This window comes from Xiphophorus hellerii, chromosome 11 (assembly GCF_003331165.1).
Source record: "Xiphophorus hellerii strain 12219 chromosome 11, Xiphophorus_hellerii-4.1, whole genome shotgun sequence".
NCBI classification, from domain to species: domain Eukaryota; kingdom Metazoa; phylum Chordata; class Actinopteri; order Cyprinodontiformes; family Poeciliidae; genus Xiphophorus; species Xiphophorus hellerii.
Window position 1 is genome coordinate 18,513,872 of NC_045682.1, and position 11,034 is coordinate 18,524,905.

Genomic DNA, 11,034 nt, shown 5'->3' on the forward strand with positions numbered 1-11,034 from the left:
AATGCTGTGGGTACATTTTTAGACATAAAAACTATATCTTAATGTAATTATTCATCAGAATAATTACATTTAGACTACTTAAAAGAAAAAAAACAGGTGGTAAGAATTGAACTGACTTTGCTAATTTAATTCATTTCAGAGTTTTTTTCACTGGTAAAGAACAAAACTTCTCAGAAATGTTGCTTAAAATTAACCCCCAAAAACCCAATACAACTGGTTACATTTTATCTGGTCAAATTTTGTCAGTCTGTTTTATCAGTGAATATAAATATAACATGAAATTTAAATAAACTGAAGTGAAACTAAAACTGGGAATTTTAGGGTTTTTTTTAAAATGTGTTTTAAAAACAGGTTGAGTGTTTATTATTGTTTAAAAAGAGGAACCGTGTTTCTTCAGCTTCTCTCCTTGGAACAGAGAACAAAAGTTATTTCTTGCAGACTAAAGAAACACAAAAATCGATGTTCAAAAGTGAAGAAAAGCTGTATATACTCTGGCATCTTTTATCATGATGACAGAGTAAAGTGGATGCTTTCATGTAGTTTTAACATGAAAAAACTAAACAGGGCTTTATAGATTTCTATTTATATAAAATGTAAACCATTCAGCCAAAGTTTCTAAACATTTGTCCTTTTAATAAAGGCCCAATACCTTATCTTTTTTTTTATCAGAGTAAAAACCTTGATTTGCAATCTGAAACTCCTTTGGTCATAATGGTAGTTAAAAATTAACAAAGAACCTTTGAAATGAGTAAATCACAACCTGCATATGACGTTAGCCAATATGTGTTTCTGCCTATTTACATTCAAAAGCTCCACTTTAGCCAGTCACAAAAGTGAGCAGCAGATTTAGGCTCCTGTCTCCGGGTTTATTTTAGGAAAACAGGGCAGCGAGTCACCAATGCATGGTGTCAGCCTACATGTTCATACACAGATATAGAAGTGGATAAGATGAGAGTCGTTAGGCTGCATGTCCAACTGGGCAAACCAGTAAAAATTGAGAGCAAACTGCAAAAATAACCATCGTTTCCCAGCAATTTCAACAATTTGAGAGAAACCAGTATAAATATAAAGTATCTCTATGTAAAAAGTGTTCAAAATTAGGACAGTTATGCAAAGAATACATCTCACACAGTAACAAAAAAAGAGAGAAATCCCATGTATAGTACACAGAAGTTAGTGTCAAAGTTACATATTTGACTGAAAGCACAGGAAATAGTAGGGAACTAGACTACACAAACAAGGTCAAACTGTGACAGAAGCAAAGGTCCCTTCTGTCAAATCATTAACATCGACCTTAAATGAACTCGTAGGCCTCAACTACAAGCCTACTGGTTGCTTCTCAAACCACCCACACCTATGCACAGGATTTAATTGGGTTTGAAGCAAGCTTCACTTATAATATGAAACATGGACAAAACACACCTTTGCCCGTGTGTGTGTGTGTGTGTGGTGTGGGTACGTTAACTTCTCTCACCAACTCCAAATAATCACACAAGGTAGCTTTTCAACGCACAACAGGTACAGAAGCAGTAGTAAAATCAACGCTATTGTCCTTGTTTCCATGCTCCCATTATTCCACAAACAAACGAGCGGCATGAGCGGACAACAGCACAAATTCAATACCTTCCATCTTGTTTTAGTTGAGAAAGAGTGGGGGGGGGGAAATGCTTGAGGCTGGGAAGCCATTATAATCATCCTCTCACAAGAGAGGATTAGCAGGATCATATTACCTACAGTAGCAACTGCTGGAAAGGAGTCAGACAATCCCACCTGAAGTCCTAAACCGTGAAGAAGAACTTAAAACTGACGGAAATACCCCTACCTGAAACCATTTAGAGGCTTACTGAAAAAATATGACTTCCTAATGGAGTTAAAGGAAATACAAGTCAAACCACTTGTTGCACAAATACTGCCAACATGTTTATATCCGAATCATAATCAAAACAATAATATGGCCTTAGGTGACCGCCTGCGACTGAATTACTTTAGCAAGGTTTCTGCAGGTTTCACCAACTCAAATTTAAGACTTTTAAATGCTTTTTTAAGACCTGTGGCTGGAATTTAAGACCTATATTGCTACAGAAATGTATGAAATTCGTCCATGATTTAGCAAAAGTCATGATAAAACAAAAATGTTTTAAATCACCCGTGACAGATGAAAAAAAAAGCTAGCTAAATAGCAAGGGTATGCTAGCAGTAAGTTAGAGATGGCCTCAACCGTCTCGAGTCACAGAACCCAATGTAAATGTTTCAGGTCTTAATTTTAGGTACAGTCATTTAAGACTAATATATTTTAAGGATGCACAGACACCCTGTTTAAGCTGGGTCTGGTTCACCTAGTCTAGCATTGCAGTTCAAGTATGGTTTCTCTTGCAGAACACAACTGTGACCACACCCAACCACTCTACAACATACCTAGGAAGGCAAGATTGGAGACCTGATGGTGGAAGTAATGCATGGAATTAAACTTTACTGCAGGACTCGCTGGTTAGCATTCTTATTTCACCTGTCTTAGTGGGCACAACACCAGCCGGGCCGCCGTCTGAGCCAAAGGTCTCATTAAAAAGCTGGGAGCTGGGCAACCAGCCACAATGACAGGGCAGATCAGGACGATGAGACACATGTCCTCCTGTTATACTTCCTGTTTCTGTTCCCTTTAGATTCAAGAGAAATTTGTCATCTTGACCATAACTTCTCTTATCTTTCTAGGTCGCGTTTTAAAAACAAAACTCAATACAAATGTTTTTTTCATAGGAGCAACTCACTGTGCAAAACAATAATCAATGGTGTTTTGCTATGTGTAAACACCACTGGATATTTTTGTGTACCTTCACTAGAAAAGCACTGAAATGTGCTAAACTAAATCAACAAGTCATATAAAAAAAAAAGACATGCCAACGTTAGTCTGGTACTTCAGAAGTAGTAAGACTTTAGCTTACTGAAGACAGTAGCTGAATCCTCAGTGTCCAGTATTTAAAGAAACAAATGACACAGCTGGTGTATGTGTGTTTGTCGGAACATTACAGTGGATTTCTTAAAAATGATTTAGTCCTTCAAATCTCAGCCATCTGTGGTATTACAGTTCAATGAATGGCAACAAATAAAGACTGAAACTACTTAGTTAATCTGTGCTACTTTTTCTTCCTCTAAAAACTGAACTAAACGCTACAAAATAGTCTATCCTGAGTTTGCTTTTTGAACCAAGTACTGCAACACCACAATACTAATGTAATAGCGCAGAGGGAATGCAGTGTTTGCATAAATATGGCATATATTTTAAGAAAGTATGGAATGAGGAATCAACAAACGCACATTTAACTTGAATAAGTATCAGAGACAAAAACATCCAGAGTGGAATATCCATGTTGTCAACTTTTTATGGCTTCTGCAAATTGTAGGAAGTTAAATTTTAAGACCTTTTCAAGACTTATGATTTAAATGCAAGAGCTACATGGACTAATAAAGTAAAGTACTGACCTAATAGCTTACATTTAGCTTACTTAATGGGTTAAGCATGTTTTCCAGCTTTGGCAGGAGCCTCAAGTGTCCTTATATATCAGCTACCCCACTTTAGGGTCTTCTTACTCTATACAATAAGCTTCATAATGGCTGTGGTTGAGGTGCTCAATTTGAATGCCTGCTTTCATGCCAAACCTCTTAAATATACACTTTCTCATGATGTCAGAGTAGATTGTAAATAATGTAAGACTAGTTTTATTCTAATGAATTAAACATACAATGTAATAAAATAAGATAGATTCAACAAGAGGATCATATGCTGGTTTGCAGGGAAGGGTGAATGTCAGGGGATCAGGTCCCTTTGCCTAATGTAGTTTCTAGTTTTGTCAGCATAACATCTACATTCCTACGTTAGAACTAAAACAAATGTATGCCTTCATTACATTTTAAAAGAAATGTTTATAAAAAATGCAATTAAAGAGCAAATGTAAATGTTTAAATCTAGGTAAATGTATATTAAAACCTAGAATTAAAAAAATTTGGATGGATTTTGGCACTTTATAAGGCCTAAAATTAAAAATGAAATTTAGTTGTGAGTTCATAGAAAAGTGCTTTAATGAGAATGTTCAAAACATACCGACTTTTTCCAGAACACGTCCACCAGAGAATTAAAGTAAATAAAGTATTAAATGGACAAATCCCCAGTCAGTTGTAGACTATTTATTCGTCTTTACTGGGAGCATTTTATGCCATCACAGAACAAAACACCCAATATTTAATACCTGGATCTCTGGAGTTTTGTCATCTATAGTTTCAAATGTCCAATTTATATACATATAAAGCAGGGTTTTTGTTTCATGTAAATATAACATCAGCTTGATGTTATACAGAGAATATCTGTGTCACGGAGTTCCATCAGAGTTGAGACATCAGTGAGCTGCTCTGCTGCTTTCACTGATTAAGACGACAGTGAGCATCTGAAGACGCAGCACTGCTGACTGCGCCGGTACCTTGTGGAGCCAGAAGGAGTCACTATATTCCTGCTTGGTTTACCAAAAACAAACTAAAATGTTTCTTTGAATCCAAAGAGTTGGTTCAGACATGAGTAAAAGATTAGTGTCTCCCACTTGTTTTAGATCATGACAAACACAATTCTGATTTCTTTCACATATTTTTATAGTTGACTGTTGCCAACTTTCTGCTTGATATTTTTCCATTTCTGTATTTAAAAAAAAAAAAAAAACACCTTGTGATAACAGCAAAAAGGCCAGTTCGGCCTACGGTAAGACTTGAGCTGGACGCGATCAACATGCAACAACCAGGAAGTTCTGAACAGCGTTGGGTAGATTGAGGTATGAAGGGTGGATTCTGTAAAACTTGTGTGCGACTCTTCGCGCCTTGTTTAGACCTGCAACCACACTTTGCCGTTTCCTGTAAAAGAGTGAGGTTCCAACTTGTCGAATTGTTTACGGGCTTCAGAGAAACAAGCGGATTAAAACGCGTCAGGAATCAGTAGGAGGTGACTTATTTTTTTTTTTTTTTTTTTACATACACCTCGGTGCGATTGGCTCACCATGTTGCCAGCCATCGGCGTTGCAGACAGAGACAGTGGGTGCTCCCCTTCAGACTCCTCCCCTCTCCTCCTGTCTGCTGGGCTCTGCCGTGCCAGCAATGAATCCTGCCAAGATAAAAATAAATAAATAAATAAATAAGACACATTACATTCAGACTTCTTCTGTGCGTGGGTGTTTGCTCAAAGAATTCCAACACCCCTTTCGCTCAAAGTACAGCATAAACTATAGACTTATAAATCTATACACCCAAGAAAACACCCACAATTCAACAATTTTCCCAAATAAGGTTGGAGATAAACACTGATGGTTTGACCGGCTTCTTTGGACGACAAGTGCTCTTGAGTTAAAGTCAACGCAGGGACGCAGCACACATGTAGCGCTGCAGGCGGACACGCAGGAACGTGCCAGACGTGTACTCTGACACCAGCGTAGTGACACGGGAGCACATCGGCTGACCTGACCGGAAATTCTCTGATTTATGAGAAATGCCGAGTCAACGTTCCCTGTCAGGTTATCAGCAGTCAGGCAGATAACTTTTCTCCACACCTAAAACACAGCGAGGAGCTCGGTGGGTGTGTTGCCCTAATAAAAACAGATTCTTAAAAATCACCTCAGCAGTGCTTATGTATTGGAAACACAGAAGACCTGAAGCTAAATGGCATTTTTATATTCCTACCTTATCGGAAAATGTTATACAACAGTGGACACCTAAATAATACAATACAAATATTAAAAATATATATTCATTTTTGACCTGGGAGTTCACTGAATGAATGTGAAGCCCTCTGCTGCTGAATACATTCAGTGCATTCTTTTGCCTTTGCAAGTTCAGTCAGGAGGAAGAGGAGCATGCTCAGTGCAGGTTTAGAGAGAGAAAAAAAAGGAAAACACTGGCTTTCAGACAAAACATGGACAAAGTGTTTACTTCCTTGTTTAGGACTAGACTAAACAATCTGATTATTGTTTCACATTGTTCTATCAAAGTTTTTACTTGCCATCCTCTTGCTCTGCTCTTTTTTTTCTGTTTTTTTTTTTTGTTTTTTTTACCGTGACACACCCCCTTTTGCACAACACTCCGCAGAACAGAACGAATTTTATTTTATTTTATTTTTTTTAAATAAAAAGAAGAAACATATTCACAAAACCAAACTTTAGCTGCAATCTTACCTCAAAGTGTTGGATCAAACTTTCTGTGAAAAGTTCTGTCTACTTTTTAAAGCTGAATTAGAGCTGGGAAGAGTTGCAGTAGCCTCTGAGTCCCAAACAGAAACTGCTTGTAATCGAGTGTGTGACACACCTCCCTCCACTACTGCTTGCTCTTCCGCCCCCCGCCTCCCCTGTCCTACTCTGCCTCGCTCCCTGAAGTGAAAGAAAGTCATACTGCAGGCCACACACGCCTTACAACATACAGCGCACTCGTGACTCGTTTAATCGTGGGGCATTACTGTCAATTCCGAACGTACAACACTGATTATTCCATACAGGCGATGTGTTATATACGTGCAGCTGTAAGAGATCACACTAAAAACAAAAACAACCTATTAACCGGATTAACTCTACAACTTTGTATTTTGGAACTGGCAGCAGTTCCAAAACCAAAAACGGATTGCATCAACTAAACTGATCGTTTATGCAGGACAAACTATAAAAAAACATTATTTATACAACATCTACCTAAACATTTCCTGTAATCAGAAAGAAGCTTCAAAACTACATTAGCAGGAGCCAAAAGAATCCCACTTTGTTGTATGTTTGGGTGACTGAAATGATTAATCGTGATGAATTACTGAAATAACTGTCAACTTGTTTACCAATTGATTAATCGTTAACTGGAGTATGCAGACAGAATACTTAATAATAGGATATTTTTTAGCTGCAGATCAATCCTTTGCTACAGACGATCAAGAATGCTGTGTTGTTGCATTCATTCTAGACAATAATTTTTAAGATTATTGTTTAATCTTAAAAAGAAATGGACTTGTTTATTTGCATGTTTTAGTGCAAATAAACCCTTTATATCCAGTATTGTATAAAAAGACAAGTGGTTAAATGAAACACCTGAAGAATGTGCAGGTTTCTACTGCAGCCCAAAATAACATTTTAACCACACAAAAAGACAAAAATTGCACAACTTTTTTACGCCTTAGTGCATTGAAATCACAACACTTGAGCAGATTACAAATCATTCGTCGACATTATAAACAGTGAACCTCTGAACAGAGGTTCACTGTTCAAGCCTTACGCTTCTGAGTCACAATTTGACCCTAAAGCTGCAATAAATGACAAATTGGAAGCAAAACAGTGATGATGACATTCTGCCACAAAACGAGTATGAATATTTTCATAACCCTCTAAGATTCTGTGCATGATTATCACAAAATTTGTAAATGCAGCATAACCCGATTTAACAGTACAGTTAGCGTGGATCCATCCATGACTCTGTTCTAAAGTTCTGCCTTTTATAAAGGAACCAGAGACATTTATGTGTCTGAAAGCTTATTTTGGGAGAGAAAACATTTTGTGTTGATGAGTTACAAGAAAACAGAAAAAAAAATATCATGTTATTTCACAGGCAAGAAATTACATCAGAAATGACTGATTGATTTCAGCAAAAAAAAAGTCTAGCTTTTAGCTCAAGACACCTCAGCCTGAACAACCAAGCATGTAATTCAATTCAATTAATTGCAAATCTGTTTGCAGAACAGATTCTGCTTGAATATGAAGACAGCGACAGCGCTCATCCCGCTCACTGCAGCATTTTATTAAACTAAAAACCTACACAAACTGTTTTCAAACAGCAACTGCCCTCATCTTGCTACGCATCTTGCGCAATACTCAGAAGATCCCAAAAAAAAAATCATTCAGACCCTTGGGGCTGCAGTTTATGTGTGGTCATACTCGCCGGTGGCTAGCAACGAGTTATCTGGAAATCGAAATTGCGACAGCAACAGCAGCTAAACAGGCGTGTCCCTAGGGCTAAAAACGGGTGACAAAAGTAAAAAAAAAAAACAATTCCAGGTAAATGCTCCTGCACTGCTGTGGGTGTCCTGTGGCTGCTCATGCAAGTCAAATCATGCTTAAACACACTCAGTATTATGACTGAAATAAAACTAGAGCTAAATACACTGAATCTGAGTCATTGCAGCATCAATCTGTGTTATATCACAACCGCACTAGTTGGATGGAATATTTGGTAGCACATTATATTTTAAGTAACATCCATGAAAACCCTGCTGCCAATAATATTGTTAGCCAGCTGGATGGACTTCACTGACCTGGATGAGCTAAAGTGGTAAAATAAAACCTCAGGACAATGCAAGTTAATCATAATCGATATCGTCAAAGCAATGTAATCTCAATAACACTTTTCCTCATGTAAGGCAGTGTTTAGAAAAGCAACATCTAATAAAATGTTTTTGGTACATCACAGTAAAGTAGAATATGTGCTTCGATGAGCCATGTTAGATAAAAGTGATATATATTTGACAGAAAATGTCCTAAAAAGTCTGCTAAACATTTAAAGTTTACCAATCTTGTTAGTAAACTTACATTTTCTCTTCAAACATACAACCCTACACTAAACACATCGACAGTTTTCGGGTAATGCATTTCCGAACAAAAAGTGTTTTATCAAGCGTCGTGTGACGCTTCTTCCACAGAAATATCAAACCGCTGAGATGCTTCTTATAAGAAAATCAAGTTTTGCTTCACATCATGTGACTCTCAACAGAACATCATGTGTTACATCAAGATATCAAATTAAGACATCGAGTCAGCCTGATTAAGGTTTTATCTGGTAAGCAAAAAAGTTACTATTTAGTGTTCAAATAGTTATTTGAGAAGCAGTTTAGCTCTTCAAATCTCAGCCATCCGTGAGATTACAGTTCAATGAATGGCAACAAATACAGACTGAAACAACTTACTGAATCTGTGCTACTTTTTCCTTCCTCTAAAAACTGAACTAAACGTTACAAAATAGTCTATCCCATTTTTAGATCACTGCTGTCCATAATTTTGTTCATTTGACTTCAGTTTCTCACTGCAGTCCAACGGGAGAGGCAATAATGTCAAAAGAAGAGACGTAGGAGTAATTTCCAACTGAAACTTTCTGTGTTGTTGCAGTAGTTAAAGTGATGGACTGCTTTGCAAATTGTCTCAAAATAAAAATAAAATTTGCTAGCTCAGTATTCTTGGATTTGCCAGTCTTTATACGAAAAAAATTAACTGGATTTTTCTCTTGAAGACGTTTCAGCTCTGATCTCAAAAGAGTTTGATATAAACTGAAGGATTCATTGACGTGTCGGTTTATTTCTCACTACGGCCTTCTTTGTCAGTTTTTGAATGGGGCTTTTATTGTGGCATTAAAGTATTTGTAAAATAAATTCTACAGATAATATATGGAGTGATACATTTTTTTTTATTTGAAGAAAAAAAAAGAAAATAATGTTGTCTTCCCAACCCAACTGGTTATGCATCTATAATAATATAATACAGTGAAAAATAATGAAATTAAGTATTTTAAACTGACCAAATAAATTACAATAAATAAATAAAAATTGTTCAAACCCATCCATAGCTATGGTTTAGTATACATTTTTTTAAAAACTTTATGACAGAAACATGCTGTTTTTAAAAATACAATTCTAGTCCAAATGTACGACTTTTTAAATCAACTGAAGTTTATTCTGTTTGTCAGAGAAAACAAATCCGGAGATCATACCTAAAAAGTAAGAAAAAAAAAGATGTATAATTATGAAATACAATATTTCTACTAACTCACGACAATAGCTCTGTTTAATAAAAAAGATTTAGCTCTTTAGCAGTTCGTGCACTATTCTGCTAGTCAGTCTATTAAAATTTGATTTTAATCGCATTTTTCTTCGTTTATTTCAAACAAGAAGGAAAAAAAACCGAAATAAAATATGAGTGATGATAATTATTAGAATCTATTGATACATAATCTTCTGTAGATCCAGTTTCTATTCCTCCTGGATGAACAATAATTTTGAGGTAAAGGCTGAGAGTCCATGGTGCTTTTCAGTGAACTATGGTAAGAAATTTCCAGAAACAAACATGCTGTTTGAGGAACTGATGAAAACACAACAGGTGTAAACAAGGTGGGTGAAGTTTAAACCCCCGTTGTGTGAAAGCGAAAGTCGAAGCCAGTTTGTTCACAGACAGATGCTGTACTCCAGCATGACAACTCATCAAACCGAAAGCGTGTCTCTCACTGAGAACTATGTGTCCAAAAGCTCTAGCTGTAGGCTAGCTTCCGGATAGCAACCTTATAAGAAGCAGCTGGGTAAAACTCGCTCATATGTCCATTGAAAACAACCCACTAGTTTAAGGTTCACAAGTACCACCTTAGTCTGAAAGCCCAGGCGCATGTCACATAAAATATACCGCTAAGAAGTCACTTAATTTAAAGAAATAAACCGAGTTACTCACTCAGAAAGAATCAGCTGACACAACGGTGACTCAGTAGACTACACAACTTCCGCATTCTTGTGCGATGACAAGGACGCCAGCCAATAGCGAGCGAACAAACGAACTAGTTTAGCCCAATGGCGCTTCAACGTTTATTTCGGCCAATTACAATTGGCGAAGGTGCAACCAGTGAACGGCACACGCCCACAACCGAGCCAATCACAGGTTACTAAACGCTCAAAGCGCACCAATAGAAAATCACAGCGCGGCACAAATTGGGTACACACACACAAATAGCGCGGTACGTGCGACCGCTCACATGTACAGCAGCGAGAGTACAGCCGACATGAAGCGTTCAAGGAATTCACGACTTCCTGTGCATGGACCACAGCAATAAATCAGAAATGATAGAAGAAATGTAGTTTGTTCGATTCAGAACAGGAAATTTTATATGTTTGGTTTTTATAAAAATCATTAAAGTGGTCACGTAATTATCAAACAGAATGGATTTAAAAAAATAATAATAATAAGTAATCCGCTGCAGGATCACTGACCAATTTCTCTTCACCGGCCC

At 37.0% G+C, this 11,034-nt stretch overlaps 1 protein-coding gene across 2 annotated transcripts in view; it reads right to left on the reverse strand.

The window, feature by feature from the left end:
• mtmr4 (myotubularin related protein 4) overlaps positions 1-10,565 on the reverse strand; it is a 46,780-nt gene extending 36,215 nt beyond the window's left edge. The window contains exons 1-2 of one of the 2 annotated variants that reach the window (XM_032576194.1): positions 10,482-10,565; positions 5,033-5,137 (exon numbers count right to left, since the gene is read on the reverse strand). In XM_032576194.1, the coding sequence (XP_032432085.1) occupies positions 5,033-5,047 (15 nt within the window). In that variant the 5' untranslated portion in view covers positions 5,048-5,137; positions 10,482-10,565. Of the gene's footprint in view, positions 1-5,032; positions 5,138-6,200; positions 6,333-10,481 lie in introns of those variants that run through there. The other variant, XM_032576193.1, reaches the window with a different exon arrangement.
• Positions 10,566-11,034: the final 469 nt, after the last annotated feature.